The sequence below is a fragment of the Hyaena hyaena genome, unplaced genomic scaffold, assembly GCF_003009895.1.
Source record: "Hyaena hyaena isolate Hyena2069 unplaced genomic scaffold, ASM300989v1 scaffold_329, whole genome shotgun sequence".
In the NCBI taxonomy this organism is placed as follows: Eukaryota; Metazoa; Chordata; class Mammalia; order Carnivora; family Hyaenidae; genus Hyaena; species Hyaena hyaena.
In genome coordinates, this window is record NW_024080960.1 from 1582622 (window position 1) to 1609810 (window position 27189).

Genomic DNA, 27189 nt, shown 5'->3' on the forward strand with positions numbered 1-27189 from the left:
GCTAGGAATTTACCCAAGGGATACAGATGCTGAGGCATAGGAGCACGTGTACTCCAATGTTCATAGCAGCACTCTCCACAATAGCTAAAACATGGAAAGAGCCTAAGTGTACATCAACAGATGAATGGATCAAGAAGATGTGGTTTATCTATACCATGGAATACTACATGGCAATGAGAAACAATGAAATCTGGCCATGTGTAGCAACATGGATGGACCCTGAGGGTGTTATGATGAGCGAAATAAGTCAGGCAGAGAAGGACAAATATCATATGTTTGCACGTATAGGAGGATTAGGAGGAACTTAACTGAGGAACAAGGGGGAGAAGAAGGGGGGGAATGGTGGGGGAAAGGGAGAGAGGCAAACCATAAGAGACTCTTGAATGCTGACAAACAAACTGAGGGGGGGGGGGGGGGGGGGGAGGATGGGCATGGAGGAGGGCACTTGTGGGGATGAGCACTGGGTGTTATGTGGAAACCAACTTGACAATAAACTATTTGTAAAAAAAAAAAAAAAAAGATTTGGGTGCTAATGCCTGTTTGCTTTGACTATTATGTCATTGATCCAAAAGGTCATCATCCTTTTGAGACTTTCATGTCTGTCCATTTTTTTATATCATTGGTTGTTTTGACTAGTAGCTATAATTTGAGAGAGAAGCATTGTATTGGTTGGGGTACTGGCAGGAATAGATGACAGAGGTAATTGCCGATGATTAATGAAAGGGCTCTACAAAGATGTTAGAGTATTAAGAGAAACCAGCAAGTGAAACATTAAGGCTAATAACAGTTACTGCTTCTAGGCTGAGAATGGGTCGAGGGGAGGGAGATATTGTTGGAAACTGGAGAGATTAATAGTTTTGGAGAGAGCCTCCTGCCAGAAGCTGTGGCCTTGGCCAGAAGAACATAATCACTGTCAAACTGTGACTCTGGATAGATATAGATAGGGCAAAAATACCCTGACATTACTCTACTCCTATCCCCTGATCTTTCTACTAGTGACTATCATTGGCTAAACTTAACCAGTAGTCAGAGGGAAAGGAACTTGGCTGAGACAATTGGTAAATGTCACCCTCCTTTGGCCACAGAATAGGGTAGAAAAGGATGGACAGTAGATCTGGAAGAACAGATAGGGCTACCCATTTGTGTGCCTTCATTTTCCTTGTCAATAGCTTTAGAACCAGTTAATATGTAGGCAGGTCCTAGATCCATTTTTAAATAGCTATATGCTTTTATTGTTTAGGATTCTGCCTAGGCTCTAAATAAGAGATCCCCAAACACTGCTACTTAATCAAACAAAAGTTTATTTCTCGATTAGGCTCCTTCCTGGATGGGAGTCCAGGGCTGATGTGATTATTTGATGGTGTCAAATGCTTTGGTAGATCTTTGTTCTGTTGAAAAAATATGCCCAGTCTCCTTTCTCTGGAAATAAGGGAGGATTGTACTTCTCTGCCTCCTTAGGGTTAGACAGTGTCATGCAACTTACTGTGGTCAGTGAAATGTGAGTGTGGGGTGTGCCACAGAAGCATTTAGTTGCCCATGTTTTCCCTGTCACTGAAGTTTGCATGGAAGCATTCTTTTTTTTTTTTTTTTTTTTTCTAGGAGAGAGAGAGAGAGAGAGAGAGAGAGACAGCGTGAGCAGGGGAGGGTCAGAGAGAGAGGGAGATACAGACTCTGAAACAGGCTCCAGGCTCTGAGCTGGCAGTCAGCACAGAACCCGACGGGGGGCTCAAACCTACGAACCGCGAGATCATGACCTAAGCGAAAGTCGGACGCTTAACCGACTAAGCCACCCAGGTGCCCCTATTAAGATTATTTCTAATTGTTAACTATTACAAATAATTCTTCCACTGAGATCTTTGTGTATTTTCTTAATGTTTTATTTATTTCTGAGAGAGAGAGAGACAGCGTGAGCAGGGGAGGGTCAGAGAGAGAGGGAGATACAGACTCTGAAACAGGCTCCAGGCTCTGAGCTGGCAGTCAGCACAGAGCCCGACGCGGAAATCGAACCCACGAAGGGCAAGATCATGACCTAAGCGAAAGTCGGACGCTCAACCGACTAAGCCACCCAGGTGTCCCTAAAGCATTCTTAATATGAAGGACAGCCATCCTGAAAAATTTCTCAGAGCCATAGCAGATTTGTGGGAGTGAGAAATAAAGCATTGCTTTCAAGCCACTGAGACTGGAGGTTGGTTGTTAATGCTGCTGGACCAGGTATTTTTTGAATAATGCAGAGACTCAGGCTCCTTTTGTTTTGTTCCCTTCCCAGCTGTAAGGCGCTGCTGCCATCTACACAACCTGAGACAGGTCATTACTGTAGTGAGATTCTAGTTCAGGGGAAGTGGGAGGTGCACATATTCTTTTTAGAGGCATGATCCAGAAATAGCACATATCACTTCCTTGGGCATACCTAGTGCTTTAGCTATCTATTGCTGTAAAACCAATGATCCCAAAGATTAGCAGATTAGAACAAAAAACGTTTTTCAAGGGTAGCTTAGCTGGGTGGTTATATTTTAAGGGCTGCTGTTATCTGAAGGCTAGATAGGGGCTGGTGGATACACTTCCAAGCTCACGCACATAGTTGTTGGCAGCCCTCTGTCCTCACTGGCTATTGTCACGAGGCCTTATTTGCTTGCCACATGGGCCTCTCTGTAGGGCTGCTCCACATGGCAGCTGGCTTCCCCCAGAGCAAATAATCCCAAAGACAGACAGAGACAGAGAGAAGCTGCAGTGTGTTTTAACCTAATCTCAGAAGCGACACATCATCATACAGACCAACACTGTTACAATGTGGAAAGAGACTGTGCAAAGGAGTAAATACCAGGTGGCAGATTGTTAGAAGCAATCTAATCTGACTCCTCTTGGAGGTGGCTAAAAAACCAACTATAAGAGAGGTGAGAAAAGTTCATCTTTAGCTGGGAAGCCTTCTCTTTAGATAAAACTATAGGAAGAAGAGGAGAAGGGCAAAAGGGACACACAGAATTCTCTCCACTCTCTTCTAGCCACACAAATATACATGTACACTTGCCTTCTCATATATGAATATACATTCTATATCCTAAAAAAGATTCTAGGCTTCTGGATCATAGTTCCTATGCTCCAGAGGCTTCTTATCCTTAGGGTCACTATCCCCAGAAATTTGCCTTCTTCACTCCCAGACGATGTCAAATTCCTGTATCAAAAACTTTTAAAGAAAGGAGTGGGGAGAGGGAGCTTCCATCTGCATTGCTAATCCTTCTGCATTGCTAAACTGGAACTCCAAGAATGAGTCATATGAACTAGGAGTCATTTTGCCATTATATGTAAGTAGTTGAAGGAGTTACATAAATTGAGATTCAAATCTAATGTTTCTCAAGTTTTTCTAAGTTAAAGTGGTAAACTCTGATAAAAAGCCACAAACTGTGAGACTATGACCTGAGCTGAAAATCAAGAGTTGGATGCTTAGCTGACTGAGCCACTCAGGGGCCCCACACTGAAATTTGTATTCATAGGAGCACATCTCCAGTGTGGCAGCACTTAAATATTTGTAAGCATACAAATGATGGTGAAGGAAAAGGGAGAAGGTCTCTAGAAACCTCTACTTCTTCATGCCTATAATTGTTTATGTCGAAGACACCTGGGTGGCTCAGTTGGTTAAATGTCCAACTTCAGCTCAGGTCATGATCTCACGGCTCATGAGTTCGAGCCCCATGTTGGGCTCTGTGCTGACAGCTCAGAGCCTGGAGCCTGCTTTGGATTCTGTGTCTTCCTCTTTCTCTGCCCTACTCCCTCTCAAGCTCTGAGTCTCTCTCTCAAAAATAAATAAACATTAAAAAATTTATAATTGTTTATGTAGAGCACAACAACATAGCACCAGGATTTATAAAACCCCAAATCTTATTCTGCTGCCTTGCCAACATAAGCAGTGGCTGATGTCCCTGATCCTTGCCTGACTTGTGTCCACTTCACTACCTCTCAGTACTTCCATCATGGGAAAAGAATGTGAAGTTTCAAATTATTTTTCTTATTGCCATTGTTATGACTAGATACTTTGGTATTGAATTTGGGCAGAGACACATTTGAAACAATTGGCAGGTTTTAAAATGACCTTTTAGTGAACAATGGAATATGTGGAGCAAAATTTCTATGTGGCGATAGCAAGGGTTAAGAGAGAGTAGCAAAATGTCCCCATGAAGCCATGAAGGTGACAAATTCCTATCCAACATACATTTGCACTTACTTCAGAAAGGTATGTCCTGATGTCCGTCAATTATTTACTTGTCTTCTTGTCCTTTAATGTGCAAAACTATTTTTTTTTCCTCAAGTCCCCATCAACTGAGAAAAACCTGATACTCTGCCCAATTATTTTCAAGGTTTATTGGCCTATATATTCCTGGTTAGTTTTTTACTCTGGTTTCCTTCTCCTGGATTCTTAATCATTCTAGTAGCTGATATTCCTCCTTCCACGCATTCCTCTCTTCCTTTCTTCACTCTGATATTAGTCAGGATTCTTTTTGCTGTAAATGACACATACGCTGCAAGAAGAGAATTCATTAGTTCACAGAGCCAGGAAGCCTGGGTAGCCCAAGGGAAGAGTGGGAAACCAGGGCATCAGGACCTGACCTCTCTCTCTCCTCCTCTTTGAAACTCCCATCTCTGCCTGGCTTCATTCTCTTCCACTACAGAGTACCCTTCTCATGTGGTTGGGTAAACGGCTGCTTGCAAGGCCAGGCCTCTATACTCACAGCTCTCGGCGCAAGAGCATAATAGAGAACTGCCCTTCCAGGTCCAATTGGGAAAACTCTGGTGAAGGACTTTGGCCCACATAAGATCAAGAGCCCATACCTTGTTTGGGTCCCAGTGTGCACAGGGATATGGCATTGTGATTGGCCAGCCAGTGTTTTTGGCCTCCCTAAAATCACATGTCTAATTCTGAGTAGAGCGGGGATTCTGTGGTGCTATCACTGCTCTACCAGGACCATATGAAGTAGAGGAGTCCCCCCCACACGTAAGGGGGTTCAAGAAGAAGAAAGCAGATAGAAACAAATGTTTCTTCAGTCCACTGTGTGCCACAAACATGGCTCAAGCAGTTCCTTCCTCATTCCCTGAAGGACCACCAATGCAAGGCCGTTTTGTGTAATAGAGCTTTCCTGAAGGCAGAAGATTTAATCAGTTGTGCCTACTTAATGAAGCCTCCCTAAAATCCCCAAAGTACAGGATTTACAGAACTTCAGGACTGGTGACCATGTGGAGGTGCTGGGAAGTATAGTGTGCCCAGAATGGGCATGGAAGCTCAGCACCCCTCCCCACTATATCCTCTGTCTGGCTGTTCCTAAGCTATATTCTTTATAATAGACTGGATATCTAGTGAGTAAACTGTTTTCCTGAGTTCTATGGACTATTCCAGCAAATTAATCACACACAAGGAGAGGGCCCTGGGAACTTCTGGTATAAAACATCTAAGACATGGGGTGCTGAGGTGGATCAGTTGGTTAAGCATCCAACTCTTGATTTTGGCTCAGGTCATGATCTCATGGTTTGTGAGTTCAAACCCGGTGTCAGGCTCTGCACTGTGAGTGAGGAGTCAGCTTAAGATTCTCTCTCTCTCTCTCTCTCTCTCTGCCCCTCCCTTCTCATGCTCTTTCTAAAAATAAATAAACAAAAAAAATTTTTTTAACACGTTAAAAACATGTCTCCCCTCAATATACCATAATATTGAAGTTAATAAGAGGTTACCTGAGGGTAGAGGGATCATGGGTAAATTTTATGGATTTTGTTGGTTTTATTATACTTGATCTTAGCCAAAAGGCCGAGAAGCGATTTTGTTGGTTTTATTATATGTTTCTGTTTTTTTGCTTATCTCTAGTTCCACAATTAACAAAGGAAACTGATTCAAGGCAAACAAGGAAAAACAGAGCCTACTGCTCCTTTACTCTTTACCAAGAAATGCAGAACTTTTCCCAAAAGCCTCCCACCTTCCCAACCCAATCCAAATCTTCATCCCAAGCCTCATTGGCCAGACCCTGTCACATGACCACCACAGCTCCAAGTGAGGATGGAACAATGAGTATTTCAGTTTTCCAACTTCTACATTCTCACTAGAGAAAGGTGGCAAAAGAGAAAGGTGCTTGGAGTAATTACTGGTCTAAGCAGTCAACACTATATGCAGTAGCACAACTGGAACACAAGGTGAAGAAATAGGGGTTCTGCAGTTTTTCTTAGTCTGAGGTGGGTGTTACCACTTCAGTGTGTGGCCCTGGGTGTCCCAGAGGAGACTCCTGATTATTAAACATACAGCTCTGGGTTCTCACTAAGATTTCTCTCAGGCGTCAAAATGATCCTTACCCCATTCTTATTAGCACTTTGTAGCAATAGTAATTATTATTATTATTTACAAAGTGCTTTTTTTGAAGCAGAGTATTGCCATCCTTGTATTACACTTGAAAGAGTAAACCCCCCCCCAAAAAAAAAGAAAGAAAGAAAGAGTAAACTCAAGAAGGTTAGTATTGTTAATAAATCCATATTTGAAAGGGCACTGAGTTTCCCTGTCACTGCTGGCAAAAGCCCAAGCAGAGGCTCCAGTGCATTCAAGATTAGCCTCTGCCTCTTCCCCACCACCAGGGGCAAGGAAGGCATTGCCGCTGGTGGTGTGATGGAGGTTGATACTGCTTTACCAGAAGTGCCCAAGACTAGCCTCATCTATGATGGCCTAGCACAGGGAATTTGCAAGCTGTCAAAGCCTTAGACAAGCACCAAGCCCATCTTTGTGTGCTTGCATCCAACTGTGATGAGCCAGTGGATGTCAAGTTGGTGGAGGCCCTTTGTGCTGAACACCAAATCCACCTAGTTAAGGTTGATGACAACACAAAACTAAGAGAATGGGTAGGCCTCTGTAAAACTGTTGGAGAGGGAAAACCAGGAAATGGTTGATTGTAGCTGTGTGGTAGTTCAGGACTACGGCAAAGACTTTCCAGCCAAGGATAGCATTAAGGATAGCATTAAGCATTCAAATGCAAAAAATGAATAGAAAATAAATTTGGCACTTGTTTAAACAAACTAGTTAATTAATTAAAAGGACATGGAATTTTCTCCCATGTGCCATTCAAGGACTCTTGACTCTTGGCCTGGTGAACACAGGAAGTGATCCTTCTATCACAAATGGTGCTTCCTGGTACCAAGGCACACTCTCTGCACAGCTGGTTAACTCCTCTTGTCCTGGGTAGATTGTTCTTGAATCACGTCTCTGGTGCGCTAGGAAGACTTCTGACGTGGGTCTTAGACCTGGTTTAGTGTCTCTTTCAGGGCCTGACATGGGTAAATCACTGTGCTCTGCATCTGCTTTGCCCAGAGTCATTTTTTTCTTCTCTGTTAGTCAGTGTCTATGAAAGTAAAGAATGTTCTCTCTGTGCAGGTATTTATTATGTGCACACATTCCTACCTCGTCTCCACCTTCTCCCTTCTTTCTTTCCAGAAACTGATGTCAGCATCCAGCCATGGTGCTGAGAGATGCTCAGGGCACCACTAATTAGGTTGCAGGGAGCATGCCAGATGAGGCTGTTCTTTCAGACCCTGGGTCACTGTGTGTTGTTTATAGAAGAAATGTTTTAAGGTAAAGGGAGAGGAAGCTTGCCAATGACATTTAATGGGATCTTGTAAAAGTTTGTATTCTGAATGACTGTTAGTGTTTCTTATTCTGAGCTCTGTATTTTAAAGATTTAGAAAAATTGCGCCTGCCTTGTGGGTAAGAGTTCAGAAGTGCAGACTACTGTCATTCCAGGCTGGGTTGGCAGACACTGCCAGTGGCCTTTCCAATATCCATCCTCCCCTTCTTTCTAAACAGTAGAGCCCTGATTTTGCTCAAGGCAGCAATATGCCCAGTTAAAAATGTTCATTTTCCCAGCCTCCCTTGCAGTTACGTGTGGCCATGTGACTCAATTCTGGCCAATGAGATGTAGGTGAAAGTTGCAAAGTGGGGGCCTCCAGGAAACCTTTTGTAAAGGGCAGAGACTTAGCTGGCATTTGCCCCTCTTCCTGGTTTTTTTGCTTGAAATGCAGACACAATGGCCAAGCACCCATCTGGTATCCATGAACACAAAAGCTACACATTATAGATGACAAAGAAGGAAGACAGAATAACCATAGGTCCTTGACATCAGGGAGCCACTTACCTGCTGCTGTCCCATATAAAGACAATCAGACAATCAATTAAATAAACAAAAAAGGCTATTTGGTTAATCCATTGTAATTGAGTTACTGGTCCATGCAATCAAATACACTCTTAACTGATAGACTATTTAGATATTTAATGTGCTGTAATAGAAAACGGAGGTAAATTGCCTGGAGGGTCTGCGAGAGAATGTGCTGCTCACACCTACGTGTGCATATACACCACTTGGGGACTCTGTTAACAAAGTGCAGATTCAGATTCAGTAGGTCTGAATCGAAGTCTGAGATTCTGCATTTCTCAGAAGCCTGCAGCTAATGCTGATGATGCCAGGCCTGGGCCACACTTTGACCAGCAAGGACTTAGAAAATGACAGCTCTTTTCTCAGTCTGCTCCTGTGTTGGAGCTATTCTGTTTCTCTTTGACATGTTTATTATTTGGTTAAAAATCTGCAGAGGACTCAGTGCATTTTCAACAAAAAGGCTTTTATTTAGAATATCATTTCAGAGACAAAAAGTAGTTTGTTTTGTTTACTAAAATACATTTAACAAATGCATTTAAATAAAGAAAATTCAAGATTTTTGTGGCTTTTTTTTTTTCGTAGTTACTTGATCTTCTGCCAGGTGGAGTCTCTGTCGTCCAGCCTAACTGGGTTCTTTCCAAGTTAATGCAGCTATAATCCAAGGAAGTGCTTTATGAAATCCAAGTGACTCAAATCTCCCTCTGTATTCTCACTCAATCTCAATGTATTAAGTGCAACATAAGGAAAATCACTTAGGAAAGTGGAATCGGAAGGAAATGCTCCCCCTCCTTGGTCATATTATCTTTTCAACAGAGGCCTTGCCTACTCTGAAATGGATGGCAAAAATAAATTGGTACTGTGAGGTGATGGTCAGAAGCAAACTTAGATGGTTTTCACACATCTGTCATCAGGACCCAAAGGGAAATGCAAGCCCCACCACTTTCCAGCCAAGACACTGCTTTACACAGAAGCTACATATAGCTTCCTATTGTTATTTTCTTTTCTAGTTATGTACATTAAAAAAATACAACATTGTGTTAAATAGCAGGACAGCTAACAATGGAACAAACAGCACTACACTGAAAAACCAAAAAGCTTGGTTAAGCTGAGGAGAGAAACAGCGGATGGTCTTCATGGAGGGGAGTCCACCATCTCCTTAGTCTGTCACGGATCTGCACTCTGAGGGTAGGCCTTCTGACCGCCGCCACTGAGCCAGGCGCTGCTTAAACCATTTCTGGAGGAGGAAAATGTGTAAAATTACCTGTCACATACTAAAAAAGTGAAACATCCCTTCCATTTCTCAAAGGTAGCTTCTGTGGTCCAGCTGGAAAGGAAGAACAAGGAATGTGTCCATGGGGATGGTTTTTCTCATTGTGACACTTGCCTTCTCTGCTTTGGGACGTTTGCACATGCTATTTCCTATGCTTAGCATGTTCTATCTTCATTCTTTATCTGATGATCTCCCTCTCACTCTCTGGTCTCCGCTTAAATAGAACCTGCTCAATAAAGCCTTCTCTAACCACCTGATCTAAAATAGGTTCTCCACCCATCTCCTTATTCTCTATTTTAATACTTTGTTACCTCCAGAGAAGTTTTAATATCTGGAATTACCATGTTCATTCACTTGTTTCCAGTATACATTTCTTTCTAGAAGGTCCATGAAAGCAGAGACTGTATTCATCTTACATCTTTGATTGCATCCTAAGGCCCAAGCACAAGGGCTTAACAGAGATTAATTGGTGTTTCTTGAAAGAAAGAAATCGAAACATCTCCTTGATGCCCCTATAATTCTCTATAGCTGCTACATCTCAGCCATGTGTGGTGATCTCATCCAGGGCCTTGGTCATTAGAGGTACTTAGTAAGTACTTGTTAAGTAAAATGAATGGAAAGCAGAGTACCAGGCAACCTAAGGGCAGTCCTTCTTGGGGATCCATGGACTAGGCTAGCCCAAACTTTCTTGTTGCAGGGCTGATAAGCAGTGAGAGTAGAGTGGGCCTTCCAGCTTACTAAGAATCTTCTAGTTCTGTGTGACTCAGATATTCTCATCTCACACAAGAGACCATGGATTTAGGAAAGGCCCCAGATGGGATGCTTCTGGTACCATGTGAGGGCTAAAACACTTTTATATGTTGTGGGGCTGCCTTTTATTATGCTCCTGAGGGGTTAAGGGTTTTGCAAAGAGGAGAATAGGAGATAAGAGGAGATAAGGGTAGGGAATAGGCTAGGGTATGGATCAGGTTGGCCAAGAGGAAACTGGGATTTCTGAAAAAACAGTGTTGAAGAGGAACTAGTGAGGAAACAGAAGCAGCATGCACTGATCCTCATGGGAGAGGATGAGTCACAGGGCCCTGTGGGAAGTTAGACCGCCAGGCTTTATTCTCCTGTTTCCCAGCCTTTCACACATCAGGGCATACACTGAGAATGATGATATTTTCATGTTGCGCTGGTATAAACAGGCAAGTTGTTTGGGCAGGTGACCACTGGGGGCTCTGTAGTCCTGAGTCCTACCAATAGGAAGGTGTATAGTGATCAGTTGGCTATGAGAACTTGAGGAAGCCCCTTAAAAACAATGGCAGTCAGCTCAACTAGAGAGGTAAGCTTAGAGGGTTTTTACTGTCCCTTCTGGAGTTTTTAAAATTCACCTATTCTAGAGGTTAGCACATGAAGGCACAGAAAAGAAGCAGAAAGAACACAGCTGTGGGATGGACACCAGACCTGTGATGTGTTGATGGAGATGGTGTGACAAGAAACATCCAGAGGGCTCAGACTTAGTATGGCCAGGTGCAGACTCAACCTCAGGACAAACGGGGTGAGCTCTAGGGTCATGCTGGGGAAGGTTTCATCTCTGCAGAGATTTAGGGAACCGAAGGCAGTTCAGCATAAGCCCAAGATCAGAAGAAAGGGTGAGAACTGCAGAAGGAGTGCTTCTAGGTGTCAAGGCCTGTGGAGCTAGAAGGGAGGGGGGCCACAGAACCATTTAGGGCTCTGCACCAAGGCTAAGCTGGCTCAAGAGCATGGAGCCATACTTAGAACTCGCCCTAACTGTACAACAGAGTTTATACTGAATTGCCTTGCAGGGCTGTCAAAATCAGTTGTCTTATACTTTGTACTCTAGGGTGGCAGCAGGGACAAGTCATCTAAAGCCAGGGGCCGCAGACTACCTGTAGGGGAGGCTTCTCTTTAGAGGCTGCTCTCTAGGTGCCATATTCCGTTCCTGGAGATCACTAACCTTAAGGAGAAGAGAGTTCATGTAGCTTAGATGGCTTTAACCAAAATTCTACTGCTAACAGTAGGTGCATTTTCTGTAATCTGCATGCGTTTAGTTAACTCTGGGATCTGATGTGAGAGCAGCATGGCTCTAGTTTCACTAATGAGGTAGCTCTGTGGGGGTTTTGAGGCTACAAGGTCTGATTCAATAGGATTTCCAGTTACTAGGGCTGAATAAACGGCCAAGTTTTTAAGACTGACTAATTAAAACTTGGAGGAGGAAAGTTTCATTTTCTATCAGGATTCATTTAAGATGAAATGATTGAGCTGGCCTCATTCACAAGAGCCACCCATACCTTTATACTAGTAATGAATATTAATGTAGTTACCAAAAATAACTTCAGCAAGGACCACATTTGTCAACCATAGAGTTGGCATCCAAATACCTAACAAAGTGAACTCTCGTGCTGGGGGATGGGATGAGGTTCAAGAAAAGTTTAATGCTTTCCTAAGATTTTATATTTTAAATCAAGAATGTTTATTATAATTTAGCAAGCCAGCTGCTGTCCAACAAAACCACTAAACACCTTGCTTGCTTCTCTTCCCCTCAAGAGCTGAATCTTATCGTGTCTCATTTGCATCAATACTAATTTTCCACCTGGCTTTATGCTTCTCTTCCTTGTTTCAGTCATCCCCTGGGAAAGACATTCATCCCTCACTGGCTTATAAATGCATGCCCTCATTACCTCACCCCATTGATGGAGATTTATTTACTCTGAGTGAACACATGATAATTAGACACTGTGATGGGGAGGGGTTGAGGCAAAATAACATTGTTCCTGTCCTTTTCTCTAGGAACTAACATTTTATTCTTTTCAGGGGGAGACCTTTAGAGGTCTTTATTCCACTGATAGAACGTCCAACACTAAAACCAGAGTTCTGGGAATAGTCCCAGGGCATTAAGAGGAGATAAAAATACTGGAAACCTCTCTAAGAACCAATGCCAGCTACACTGGCTTGAATCAGTGATAATAGAAAATGGCAGATCTTCCCAACCTCCCAAGGGCCTGATAGAAGAGCTTTCCCAGCCCCTTCTAACACTGACTTCAAAATAATAGAAGGCACAGGGGATGTGATTCTGTAAGGTTTATCTAATTTAAATTTAGGAGATATCTTATTACTGTCATGAGAAAAACCCATTCTAGGATCCCAGAAAATGCAACTTAAAAAGTTAAACATTAGAGCACCTATCACCTCACCCCCCATTCCTGCTATCCCCCCATAGCAGAGAACATAGGGTGGGACAGTTATACAGAGGTCATCAGAGCCCCCAGAGAATGTTTCAAAGTTCTAGTCCCTCTTGCCCCTGCCAAAGTATCAGCGATGTGAATCAGCTCTAGTTAATGATCTCACAGGAGTATCTCATGCTTCTTTGTCTTCTACTAAAGTAGTACTTGTTCTAGGAAATTGAAGAATACGATTCCAATTCTGGATGTGGGTAGTGATACAGGTGAGGGATCGGGCATAAGAAATAAGGGTTTTTTTGGCTTTGGTAATCTTTCCCTGTAGAAAAGGGCAACACAGATAAAGAATAGAAATAGGGGATGTGCTAATACCAGACACAGCTTATGTATAGGCCCTGTAGACCATGGCCTTCATGGAGTTATTTAAAGAGTCCCTGCAAAGCCTACTAGAAATAAAAATAATTTTATATATACCTGAGAATTTACCATTGGGCATTATATCTCCACAAGATATTTTTAAAAATATAAATGTTGTTTGAGAAGATTAAAGAAGAAACCATTCTTAGCAACCAGTGCACATAGGGGTGGGGTGAGCTGGGAAAGAGTTTGGGTGGAAAGGATGGGAAGCTGGAAAATGAGACCCATCCAAGGAAGGAGTGAGAGAGGGCAGACACCCTGAGGAAGCCTCTTCCCCTAACTGGCTAAATTTTACCTCCCCCTGAGCTCCGGGGTCTCAGATGCTTCCTTGCGGGTCTACACAGGAAGGCAGGGGGCCAAGCAGAGCTGTGACGGCCTCAGGGAGGAAGAAGGTGTTGGCCCCAATGGCAGGAAAAGGAAGCCAGAGGCCCTGCTCTGAGGTGACTCACCTCACACCCACTCATGTCAGGGTTACATCTACCATTTGTTCATCTGCAGAGGGCAGAAGAGGGGCAATGGAGAAAGGCTGCCCAAGGGGACAGGTGAACCTGCCATCACAAGTCTGAATTGGTTGATGTCAATCACAGAAAGAATCAGGTGCCCTTTCTTTCTTCCTGCCCCTCACCTAGTTTCATTTCAGTTCTTTCATATAGGGTGAATCTCAAGAAAAGATTAAACATAAGATGTTCACGTAATGCATGGATTTTCCCCCTCCAGAAGAAATACAATATAAATTGAATTTTCAGCCCCCCATACCCCCGCAAGTTGTTTCCACTCTCTCTCTCTCTGTAAGGATAACAAAGTAGTCAGGAGTCTGGATTGTGACCCAGACTGCCACAGTACAAATCCTAGCTCTGTTACTTCCTAGTATGGCCTTGGGCCAGTTCCTTAACCTCTCTGTGCCTTGGTTCTCTTATATGTCCAACTGGGCTAATGCTACCTACCATATAGTACTGTTGTGACCAACGATTTAATACTTGGAGGATGCCTGGGACAATACCTGGCAAGTATCAGTCATCACAAAGGGCAACATAATTATTCTGTCTTACAGGTAAGGGTGATTTACTGTGGGAGAATCAGAGGCTGAGAAGAGCTCAGACTCCTAGTTGGTAGTGTGCCCACAATAAATCCGCAGCCTTGTTTTTAAGAGATGAGTTCTTATCTCTATGATCACTCCTCTTTTCTAAATATAGTGTGGGATTTTAAATGATAAAGCTGCAGCAGGCTGCCTCCCCAGGGGGTTCCAAGAAACATGAACTGTTGGACTTGGGTTACAGTAAATCACCTTCCGTTAAATTCTGGTTACTCTGACAGCTGTTCCCTTTGCTAAAAACAGATATGCTTGACTTTCTATCTGACTTAGGAATGAGAGGATTTACTATGGGCAAATTCTCCAAAGTCCATCTGGCTTAATTAGTAAAAATCATTTTAGACTTGGGGTCCAGGGTCTTAGTTCAAGGATATACTGGAGCAACCTTTACAAGCATTTAAGCCTCACCTGAGTATGGTTTAAGATGAGGAAAGGTAAAAGTACCTGATGCTCTGGTCTATAAAATGGGAAGAATGAGAAAGTCTTTGCTTTAGAGCTGAGACCCAGAGTGTGGAAGTGCTTTGGGCTCCCGTGGGAGAGATGCTAGAGCGGTTCCAAGCAGTATTATCATCATGCATAACTAATTGTCTTTCCATGACCAAAGGGAAAATAGAAGTCAGATGAACTCTGGACAGGGTTTTAAAAAACAGTTAGCTGAAGGAGCCAACGTCGCACCTGGAGGTTAATAATCATGGGCAGTGTTGCATTCTCTATCTACCCTAAACAATTTTCCGAATAACTAGGTGCTTTTAAAAATAGATACATCAATCAATGCACTTAAGGGGACATCTGCTTCCACTCCCTTCAGTCGTAATGTCAGATGCTTACCTTGTTGAAAGACTCCATAAAAAAAAAAAAGACTGGAATTTTTTAAACTGTGAAATCTCCCTCGCTATATACAATGTTAGCTCCGCAGCTAAGGGGAAGCTGCAGCGTGACATGGTGGAAAGAGCAAGCTTAAAGACCCTTGACGTCTGGGCAGTTCTCTCCCTCTTGGCCTCAGGTTCCTCGGTTGCCAAAGCGAGACTGAATTTACAGAGCTGATCGCGAAGGTCCCTTCCCTCTCTGAGACTCTGGCCGAGAATAGATTTGAGGGCTCTGGGCTCAGAGAGCGCACCAGGCACCTCTTCCAAAGGTTGCGCTCACAGCCCAGGGGAAAAGTTGAGCGCGGGGAGGAGCGGGGAGCGCGGCGAGAGTGGACCAGGGACGCCGTTCCCAGCCTGGAGGGAGAAGAGCGCGTTTCCCCCGGCCTGCGGGGAGAGTAAGGCAGGGTGATCGTGAGGTTTCTGAACGGTTCCCGGGGGAGCTGGGGCTGGAGGGCGGGCAGGGCGCCCCGGGAGCCGGGAAGCTGGGATGCCGCGGCGGAGCGCAGCGGGGTCTGGGCTCCCCGGGCGCGGGCAGGAGCGGCGGGCGATCGCAGGCGGGAGGCGAGCGCGAGGGGGGCCGCGCAGTCGCGAGACGGCCCGGGCGGGCTCACCTGCGTCTCCTCCTCGGAAAGGCCGGCCTCGGCCGCGATGAGGCACAGCGTGGTGGGGTCCGGGTGCTTGTTGACCTTGTTGAAGTTGTACTCCAGGATCTGCACTTGGTCCTCGGTGGGGCCGCTCGCGGTCTCCGCCGACATGGTCTCGGCGCGCCTGCGGGGAAGGAGGGAGCGGCGGCGGTGAGCGAGGCCTCGGCGGACGCGCCGCGGGGAGGGACGGAGGTCCGGGGCGCGGCCGGCCCGGCACCCCCGCGCTCGGGGCTGGGCCCTCCCGCGGGCGCGCGGGTCCCCGGGCTCCTGGCCGAGCGCGCCGCAGGCCCCCCCGCAGAGCCGCGCGTCCTCGGGCCTCCGGGCCTGCCCCGGGGTTCTCACGACAACTTTCCCCCGGGGCCGGGGCGGCGGGAGGGCGATGACGCAGGCGGGGAGGCTCTGAGGAACGAGCGGAGGAAGCGCTCGTTTTGAAAACCGCCTTCAAAAGGACAGTCCTGACAAATCGCGGGGGTGGGGACACACCTCACCGGAACGCGTTGTTCTGCCTGTAACGTGGTTTAGCCAAGGAGGGCTGTGTAGCCCACCCCTCCTGCAAAGAAATGACCCGAAGAACAGCCGTTACGTCTTCAAGTGGGGGGACCGGAGCAGCACTTTTCGTCTCTCTCTTTTACAGACAAGTCGTTCCCTCCTGGAGTTTGTAAGGCCAGGAACTGAGAGCATCAGGAGAAATGTCCACCTGAGGGCTTGTGTGAGTCACTCTGCAGTCTGCAGCCTCCTTCGCCATCCCTCCCACCCCCCAAACCCCGTTTTTCTAACTAAAGCCGAGAATCCACAGCCTCCAGTCAACGCGCCGTTCACTGTCCAGCGCGGTCTGGACGTTGTACCACAGCGCACACGGTCGAGAGCCCACTTCATTACCAACTTCAAGGTCTCTCCTATTTCCTTACTTCAGAGCCGAACGTTGCTCTAGCAGATTCTGAGTAACATGACTTCCTGCTGCATCCTTTCCATACTTATATAGTCTCTGAGCTGGGGGGCCGGGGTGGAAGATGGAGGCAGATGTGCACCCCTCCACTCCCCACAATTTAAGATGTAGGGAGGGGTAGGAAGTTACAGTCCTGAAGACCTTGTCTGAGGGTTTGGTACAAACAGGTCAGGACTTGACTTTGCTAACAGTAAAAGACATGCACAAGTGTGGGAATCACGTTGGTTTGTTGTTTAAACAAACAGTTGCAAAATCATGCAACATAATCCTGAGCAGGTTTTGATGTGGCTTGTGCCTGGAGAGGAGCCACACTCCACTGATCTACCTGCATAGTGTACCTGATGCTGTTACAACCTGTTCTACTGTGACCCACAGCCTGTGCTCCCTAATAAATGTATTCACCTCTCTTCTGGGCCACTTGAAGAGGCTTTCCCATAGGACAAGAAGCCATTCTACTGTGAGGGAGTCTTGGGCTCAAGGCACTTGTCTTGTTATGGTGAAATCTCCCTATTTTTAGGGAATTATATGCCTTCCCCGTGCCCCATTGAAAAATCTATACCAATGGTTCCCATCTCTGTGCTCACAGCCACAAGCCAGGTTGGAAATGCCTCCTCTTCTGTTGACACCTATCTCCCCTTTTCTTTGACCCAGAAGTTCAGAAATGGAGAGAATCTTGGGGATTAACTTCTCTGGTCCTCTCCTGGAAGAGCCCAGGAGAATGAGGCACAGGAAGACTCACTATCCCAGTGTTGCCAGCACTGGGATATCCCAGTTAGTGACCAGCACCCTGGAGGGGCAAGTCTTAGCTTCAGTGTCAGTCCTGTGTTCTAGACCCTTCTGAGCAGCCCATATGTCTTTTGTCTGGCAAAAAAAAAAAATCAGTTTTAAGGCAGTTTAAAGGCAGAGTCCTTTGAATGGGCACTGACTGCCTTCCTAGGATACCAATTCCAGCCAAAGCTGCCCACTGGAACCACCCACCACTGTTCATTTTGTCTAAAAGTACACAGGAGAGGGAAACGACTGCCTCTGATTTTATTTCTTGCCCCAGAAAGGTTCCAGCTGATTCCACTGACATAATGATGCTGCCTCTTCTCCATGAAAATTTTTGCCTCTTTGTAGGATCCTCAGTCCTACAGAAATATTAATCAAACGTATAGATTTCTAAACTGGACTCGGGTTCAAAGACTGTTCTGCATGTACTTCTTTCTCTCTGTTACATATTTGCTATTATACAACTCAAGGGCCACTACTGTCCTTACATTTAAGCAGGTGCATTTTCCCTTATTATATTTTTGTGGCTTCCTGTTACAGGACTTTGTATGAGGCTTCAAGGGTAGCTTCCGGTTGACTTTGAAGTACTCCTTGGGTTACTTGGCTGAGGGCCACTGGACTTGTTTGGCTGCTAAGGAGACTCGTGAGCAGTCCATTTGAAAGTATGTACTTCTCCAAGGTACACCAAACAAACAAGCTTGAGTTCTAGAAATGAGAATGAAAGATCTGACCTCTATAGTCAGATCTATCTGCTGTTTCCCCACAAAACTCAGTTTCTGTTATCTCAAGCCTCTTTGGTTGACAAGCATTTATAGCTAGTTCTTGGTTTTTCCTCTTTCTTTCTCTCAAAGGAAATTAGAAACCAAATCACCCTATTAACCTTGGCCTTATAAAACTTCTCAACTCTTTCCAGTAAGGAAACTGTTGAAAAACTTCTCTAAAGGTAGTCTAAACACTTGCAGATGAAAAGAACTAAAAATATTTTAAATCTTCTTAAACTTTAATCCCCACATCAGTTCTATTGTTGCTGTGGTTATAGTCCCATCTTATGAAACATTCAAGAGTAATTTGTTCTGTGGTTGCATTTTCTTTTGTGGTTGGGGGAAGGCAAGGCACAAACCTTTTCAAGAGGTTAAATGAAAACTGCTGGCTTTTTCCTAAATGAATTCTAACACTTGGTTAGACAGTTTTGCCCTTGTCCCCTAACCCTATAGTGATTTATTTTATTTACCTATATGAACTAACTCACAGAGAGTGCTACAAACTGGTAACTTCTGACAATTCTATGGGCTCACATTTACTATTTTCTCCCTCTCCCAGCCATCTGGTCTCTTTGTAAAGCCATTAATATCAAACCAAACAGTTATCAGTGGTAGATACTCCTCAGAAACAGAGTCCCATGGTGAGCTGGCCAAAAGAGAAAAAAAGCAGTTGAATCATTTTTTAGGGCCATCTCCCAATTTTCTGTAGCCAAAATCTCCTTTATATTCACTGCAGACTTTCAGGAAGCAATGTGATCTTGAAGAAGTTGGTATTTTCTTAAGTGAGAAAAATAATGTGCTGCTCTATCCACAAAAGAAGTGGAGGGTCTTTGGATGGGATTAGAGTTTCCTGCATTCATCACTTGCAGAACTACTCTGGACAGGGTGCAAGGGACACCACCCAAGCTGTCATTGCCTCCCAGAAGTTGACAGATAGGAGTGGAATATTGATCTGCCTCCCCAGACTAACATGAGGGCTGCTTTCAAAAGAGAGTTTTTGTTTGTGTATTTGTTTAATGTCCTTAAGCTTAGAGAAGTAGTGCTCATGCCTGGCCAGGTCTCAGAGTCACCTGTAGAAATGTCCAGGGTCACCACAGTCCTTCTGAATCAGAACCATTTTAGGAATCCAGGGTGGAAGAGATATAAAGGATATTTCAGCTCTTACAAGAGTTCACAATTTCATCATTAAAATAATGATAAATGTTTAGAACTTCTTATACTTTATACCTGTAAAAATGCATTAAAATATCTTCTACCTCTGATGCCATGGATCATCTCAACACTTGAATGTAGGTTGAGGTATTTTTAAGGGAATAAAGTTTTAAAAATAAACAAATATACCTTGGGAAAAAGACATTTAGACACCATGCTATTAATCTTTTGTACATATGGTCCGGAATGGGGAAAATGCCTTTCTAATTATGAATTATCAAGAGAAATTTTCCCCTGCTTTCCAAACTTTAGAAATAATATAAAACCCTTTAAAAATATTTCAGAAAAATACACTTTTACATTGAAATCAGAGTTTAAGAAAGCAGATCATCAACAGAAAAATTCCTTTCACCCTTTCATACAAATATCTGTAATTGATTTAGAAGCCAAAAATTACAGTGGATTTGGAAAACTTGGCAAATGATTGTCCTTCTCTATTTTTCTAGTCAGAAAAATGCTAAAATTAAGCTATCATTTATTTATATGGACAACTTGCATACTAGAACTTAAAACTGAACACTATGAATACACTGTATACACATAGCATCATTACTGTCTTCAGAGAAACAGGATTCCAAATAGAAATAGGAAAATATATTTTTTAAATGCTATATCAATTCTAGTTTTACGTATTTAAAAAAACTAGATGAAAATATAACAGAATGTTAAAAGTGATTTTACCTAAATTGTGGGTCTATGGATGATACATCTTTTTTCCTTTATGTTTTTCTGGTTTTCCCCATTTTCTACAATAAGCATTTAGTATCTTGAAATTAGAAAATTTATTTATTTTCTTGAAAAGACATCCCTGATCAGACAATGATCCATCTTCCCCAGAGTTTTATCTGTATTGATACCAAGTTACATTTTCAGGGAAAGCATGAAAGTTGTTTTCCATCAAGTCTACCCAGGAGATTAGGGAAGTGAACACTTTCATTTTCCACTCAAAGACCATTAGGTAATAAAAGGATATTTGTAATATACATGTGGGTTGTGAAGCACAAATTAACCCTAGTGAACCCCACTTAATTTAAGAATTAAATCATTACCAAGACTATGGAAGCTACTTGCATTTCTTTCCCAACCCACCCTCTGGCTTATTTGCCCTGGAGGAAATCAAGATTGTGATTTTTATATTAATCATTCCTTTGATTTTTAAATTAGTTCTAGCACCTATGTATGGATTCCTAGAAGAACATATTTGTTTTAGTTTTGTATATTTTTGAGTTACATAAAAGTACTATTATATATATTTTATTTTTTTTAGAGAGAGAGAGCAAGTGAGGGAGAGGAGCAGAGGGAAAGAGAGAGAGAGAGAGAGAGAGGGAGAGGATCTTAAGCAGGCTCCATGCTCAGTATGGAGCCTGATGTGGATCTCGATCCCATGACCCTGGGATCATGACCTGAATTGAAATCAAGTCAGACACTCAACCTAGGGCCACCTAGACACCCCTATACTATACATAATTATTCTGTGAATTGCTTTTTTTATCAACATGTTTTCAAGATTCATCCATATTTCTGCATGTAGAGAAGTTCATTCATATTCAGTGGTGTTTCCATTTTGTGAATATACTATATTTAGGTCTTTACTATATTTAGGTCTTTTCCTGCTGGTGAGTATTTGGATTGTTTTCAGTTTTTTTGATATTATGAACATTGCCTCTGGAACATTTTTTCATATGCTTTCTGAAGCACATCCAGGAGGTTTCTCTAGGGTATACACGAGTGAAACAGGTCATAAGATATGTGGCTTTTAACTTTACAGCAGAATATCAACGTCTTTTCTAAAGTTGTTGAACAAAACTGTACTCCTACAAACAGTGTCCAGCATTTCCTTTAGTCCACATCCTCATCGATACTTGTGCTGTCAAATTTAATTTTTGCCAAAACTGTTATATATTCTTTTTATCCATGAGTAATATCTAAACCTCTCGCAGCTATTTATGTTTTCATCTTGCATAAGTTCTTGTGGCTAAAAGGTTCCATATGTTTACTGTTTACTGTTTAAAAGCATTTCCTTTTCCAGCCTAGCAGGAGATTTGAGGTGTTTTTTCAAAGTGTAGACTCCATCTCCAGGCTAGTTTTTTATTTCCATGGGTCACAAAAAAACAATACAAAAGATACACGGAAAACCAATTATCGTAGATCTTTTGTCTGTCTTATGCTAAAAATGTTCCTATTTTCCCTCTCAAGAGCTCCTGGAAGTCAGGACTTGATTATGCACTTATAAAAAGAAAGAAAGAAACAACAGATATGGATTTAAAATGACTGAGTAAAAGGAGAAGAAAGGATGAAGGGACAGACAAGAAGTGTTAAAAAAAAAAAAAAAGACTATTAGGCTGTTTTTAAAACAGGGTATAAACCTATAAAACCAAATCATGAGCTCAAGTGTTTGGACTGCTATGCCATAAGCATGGATGCTGAGCTCTGGTTCAAAAGCAATTTGTCCTTTTGGTCTCTCTCACAATCCTCTCCTAGTAATCAGAATGGAATTAGTCCCCTTTTGCTGCTGAGAAAGGTTAACTAACTTGTCTGTAGCCTTAGAGGAAGACTCAGAATTCTACCTTTTATTCTGGCCCTAGCAGTAAAGGCAGTTTGTGGGATTGTGAGCAACAAGATTGATTTATACCTTTAAAATAAAATCTCCTTATGCTCTACGGATGTCAAAGATTCTACAGTATCCCTGAATCACCTATTTGCATCGTTGAGCTCTAGTGTGAGTCAGTGTCCGTTATTTTCGTGAAGAGCTGGAGCTGGAGGCAGCCAGGCTTTCCCAGCGTGGGGCAGGCATTGCTGACCTGTTGTGGTCTCTCCAGCCTCATGCCCTTTGCTGCTACTGCAGCCTTCGTGCAGACCTCCACATGTGTCCTGGGAAAGCCTTAGTGTCTACTTAACACCAAGGTAACTCACTCCCCTCAACTTTTGTTCTGACTCCATTGTTTGAGGTACAGATAAATTGGGGAGATTTGTTCAAGTTTCTGCATAAGGTCTGAGCTCTGAAATTTTGACTCAGGGTAATAGCTCCATGCACATGCAGAACCACCTGCCAGCTTGCAAAGACAAGCACGCTGTTCTCTCCAAACATGCTGCACTTGACTCAGTGGGGCAGGAAGACTGAGATGCCAGCTCATACTTGAATTCCTGCCAGTCCAGCTGGTCACAGGGACCACACCATCCCAAGTACCTTTGATCCCTCCTCCAAGTTTTGTCAGGCAAAGGGGTCATCAGGTTTGGTTTTTGATGTTTCAGCCCTGCTTTGCGATTGCATCTCTCTCGGTAGTTGGAAATCCAAGGCTTAAAAATATGAAGTGTTGCCTTCTTTTAAGTTCTGTATATCTCATGTGTGCTTTTATGTGTGCTTTGTGTAGTCGTTAATTCAGCTTACAACTTTCCAGGCATTCTTCTTTAAATTCTCCTTCCTCTCACTTAGGTCATGATCTCACGGTTCGTGGGTTCGAGCCCCATGTGGGCTCTGTGCTGACTGCCAGCTCAGAGCCTGGAGCCTGTTTCAGTCTGTGATTCCCTCTCTCTCTGACTCCCCCCACCCCCACCCCCCGCTTATGCTGTCTCTCTCTCCTAGAAATAAATAAAATAAAATAAAATAAAATAAAATAAAATAAATTCTCCTTCCTCTTGCCTTAGAAGCCCCTCTGTTCCAGGAAACCCAGCAGAATTAGGAGCAGAATGAAATTTGAGTTAATATAGTTCTGAGGACAAGCAATTAGAAGTCCCAAGTACTGATTGATGTGGGAAACAAAGGCAAAAGAAAAAATTAAATTTCCTTGCTACTTACAGCCCATTGACAAGTCCTTGAAATAGGCATTGTGACCTTCCTCTAGGAACTCAGCTGCTTGGATGTTAATACTTTGCCCAGGGCAAAAGGCAATATTAGCTTAACATTATTCTGACCTCCAGGATCCTGTAAGTCTACTTTAACATAGAAAAATTCCTTTGGAAGATATTGTTCTTTATTTTTTTTTAAATTTTTTTATTTCTAGGAGAGAGAGAGATAGACAGCGTGAACAGGGGAGGGTCAGAGAGAGAGGGAGACACAGACTCTGAAACAGGCTCCAGGCTCTGAGCTGGCAGCACAGAGCCCGACGCGAGGCTCGATCCCACGAACCGCAAGATCACGACCTAAGCGAAAGTCGGAGCTTAACCGACTAAGCCACCCAGGCGCCCCGGAAGATATTGTTCTTTAAATAACTGTGAGCTAGGCATTCAGTGGGGTATCTCTTGGGTGGCAAGCTGGTATGAACAGTTTATAAGTTTCACTCTTTCTGAGTTGCAATTTCTTTTTATTTTTTTAAAGTTTATTTTGAGAGAGAGAGAGAGAGTGAGCACATTTATGAGCAAGTGAGGGAGAGGCAGAGTGAGGGAGAAAGAGGGAATCACAAACAGGCTCTGCACTGATAGCCCAATTCTGGGCTTGAACTCGTGAACTGTGAGAACTCACAACTGAGCCAAAGTTGGATGCTTAACCTACTGGGCCAATTTCTTTTAAAAATTTTTCTGGAATGGTAAAGTATTAGGGTTGAGATCAGAACCTTAAAAAAAAGCCGATGCTGTCTATATTGCTTCATCATAAGATGTATCCCTGGATGGAATTTCTCAAAAACTAACGAGGGGATGAGAGGGGGGAGGATATAATATCTTAAACATGTTTTCTCATTAGCACTTCTACATTGTGCATTGATTTGAATTTAGTTCTTGGTATTTTTTTGCTGGTTTCTCACCATCACTTCTCATTTTATTCTTTTTTTTCTTCCTTAAATAGTTTATTGTCAAGTTGGTTTACATATAACACCCAGTGCTCATCCCAATAGGTGCCCTCCTCCATGCCCATCACCCCCTTTCCCTTCTTCCCCCCCCCCCTCAGCCCTCAGTTTGTTCTCAGCATTCAGGAGTCTCTCATGGTTTGCCTCTGTCCCTCTCGCCAACTATTTTTCCCCTTCTTCTCCCACTTCGTCCTAATTTTATTATTTCATCTATTAATGAGGAAGTATTAACAGATCAGAAGATTAGTAGCGAGGAGTTAAATATAAGCAGGAATAAATAGTGAGTAGATTTTTCTGGGCTATCTTGCAAATTGAAATTGTTTTAAAATAACTTGGGGATGCCTGGGTGGCCTAGTCAGCTAAGTGTCTGACTCTTGATTTCCACTTAGGTATGATCTCACAGTTCATGAGTTTGAGCCCTGCATTTGGGTCTGTGCTAACATCATGGAGCCTGGTTGGGATTTTCTCTCCTCCTTCTGCCATTTCCCCATGTGCATGCGCGCTCTCTCTCTCAAAATAAACCTAAAAAAATTTTTTTGTTCCTGGGCCTCTCTTCCCCACTAAATTATATGCTCTTCTGTGGGGCATATGTCATCTCTTAAACATTTATATCTCCCCAGCATTCATTAGGAGTATCTGGCACTTAATAGGTGCCCATTATTTGCTGAACTTAACCAATGGCATTTGGCATGACTTGATTTAGGACATAAGTTGGAAAACCACTGTTCTGTGTATTCAACAACGAGGACTGACCATGTTCAAAACCAAAACATTACATTGGAAAAAATAACTTTCCAGCCTTCTAATCTTTTGGTCCTTACTGCCTGAAACAACATGGAGTTGATTCCTATTTTTTGAATTGCATACAGAAACCTTATCCCTGCTTAATAACAAATATTTATTGAGCAATTACTATGTGCCTGGCATAGTCCTACATCTTAGATGCATTAACTCATGTAATCATCAGAGGAAGCAGCATCATGGGATAGGCACTCTTACTGTCTCCCTTTTATACACGTAGAAACTGATGTAAATGGAAACTTCTATACCTTTCCCAAGAAGATGTATATAACTTTCCCTAAATACAAATGTAGTGAGTGGTGGAGCAGGGATTCAAACCCAGAAAGTCTAGCTTCTGTATCCATGTGCTTAGCCACTACACTGTATTTCCTCTCTGCATTAAGTAGCCATGTAGACAGAAGAGCCTTGATGAGTGGTTGTGGAAAGAGGAAGCAGTAAAGCCAGGTGGTACCTCCCGCGATAAAAGCAAGGCAGTGTCCTGCATCTCCCCTGGCTCCCCTGTGGGGTGGAGCCAGTCTGGCAGCAATATCTCCCTCCCTGTGGCAGATTTCAAACCCTTGGTGACCAACATGGCTCTGACCCAGCTAAATGGATTAGAGATTTCAGTTAATACCACCAGCACCACCAACCAGGCTGGTTTTCTTTTCCCCACATGCTCTTCTTTAACTGGTACAGACATAAGTTGAAAGGTGACATTATATGAATAATATAGTGTACAAATGAAAAAATGTTTCTGTGTCTGACAGAATGGAATATAAAGGTTGGTTTCAACCAGGCCAGCTGGATCTTAGTGACTGTTGCTGCTACTTAATTGCTAGATTTACAGAGTCGTGTTGAATTGATTAAGGAATCTCTGAAGCTGCTGTTGAAACAAGTCCCTCAGTTGTCTAGACTTTCTACAGGTACTTACAGAAAATTCCAAGATATTATGAAGAGATATTGGAGGCAGTAGTGGGGTTGGGTACAAGGAGTGTCTGTGAATGACTTCCAGCAGTGACTTAATCATTAACCCTGCACATAAAATTCTTTGTGTACACACTGAGTTCTTTTCATTGGTAGCCCAAACTTTAAGTCAAAGCTTTGCATGTAGAAACATGGGGAAATAGTTCAAGATGATAATAATAAAACCTTAGGCTTTTTTGTGCTATGAAATAAGCAGAATATGGGTCTACCTCCTTTGAAATAAATGGGCGGGGTGCCTGGGTGACTCAGTCGGTTGAGCAACTGAATCTTGATTTTGCCTCCAGTCATGATCTCATGATTCACAGGATCAAGCCCTGTGATGGGCTCTATGCTGACAACATGGAGCCTGCTTGGGGTCCCCTCTCTCTCTCTCTGTCTCACCCTCTCTCAATAAACAAACAAACAAACAAACAAACAAACAAACAAGCTTTAAAAAGAAAAAGGAAATGGGCAAATGAAAGAAGGCAATCCCATTTTTGTTATTTCCTTATAGGAGATCTCCATATTGTAAACAGAATGCTTTTCCGAAAGTCAGTCTCTACAGTGATTGTTACAAATTCAGAAGTTTTCTCTACACAGAACATTATAAATTGTGGGTAGAACTCCAGGCTAACCCACAAAAGGAGTGTAACTGAAATGCTACATATTTGTTACAGAAAAAAACATAGAAGATACTCCTGTTGAAATATCCTGGGAAAGTTTCATAAGATATCATTTCACTTGGAAAGCAAGTGCTTAAGAAAAAGCAGTTTTAATTAAGATGTGGCTTAGAGAAGTGGGGTTCTGTGCAGATACTGAAGGGGTTTTCAGGGAACTTTGGGGAAGTTAGAGGTTTATAGCACAACCCTGATGTATCGCAATTATCCCGAATAGGCAGACACATTGTTGGATATGCAGTGAATACAAATTGAGTGCATGTTGATTGAACTTTATTTTCTTTAAAAAATTTTTTTAATGTTTTTTATTTATTCTTAAGAGAGAGAGAGAGACAGGGCATGAGTGAGGGAGGGGCAGAGTGAGAGAGGGAGACACAGAATCCGAAGCAGGCTCCAGGCTCTGAGCTGTCAGCACAGAGCCTGACCCAGGATTTGAACCCACGAATTGTGAGATCATGACCTGAGCCAAAGTCAGACGTTTAGCCGACTGAGCCACCCAGGCGCCCCAGTTGAACTTTATTTTCACTTCAGGAAGTATGATTTTCCTGTCTCTTATAAAGGCATAATCATTAGAGCTATATTCATGTCATAGATGAAATAAAGAGGGGGAAAGAGAAAGAAGGGGAATGTTGAGAAGTACTGATGTGACAATAGGTTGTCTAAGACA

At 43.1% G+C, this 27189-nt stretch overlaps 1 protein-coding gene and 1 pseudogene across 1 annotated transcript in view; one reads left to right on the top strand and one right to left on the bottom strand.

Annotated features, from left to right (window-relative positions):
• Positions 1-6310: 6310 nt before the first annotated feature.
• LOC120243051 lies at positions 6311-7003 on the top strand (annotated as a pseudogene).
• Positions 7004-8608: 1605 nt separating this feature from the next.
• Positions 8609-27189, bottom strand: part of HOPX (HOP homeobox) — a 30080-nt gene continuing 11499 nt past the window's right edge. The window contains exons 2-3 of the mRNA XM_039249062.1: positions 15599-15755; positions 8609-9396 (exon numbers count right to left, since the gene is read on the bottom strand). Coding sequence (XP_039104993.1) covers positions 9319-9396; positions 15599-15742 — 222 coding nt within the window. The 5' untranslated portion in view covers positions 15743-15755 and the 3' untranslated portion in view covers positions 8609-9318. The remainder of the gene's footprint in view (positions 9397-15598; positions 15756-27189) is intronic.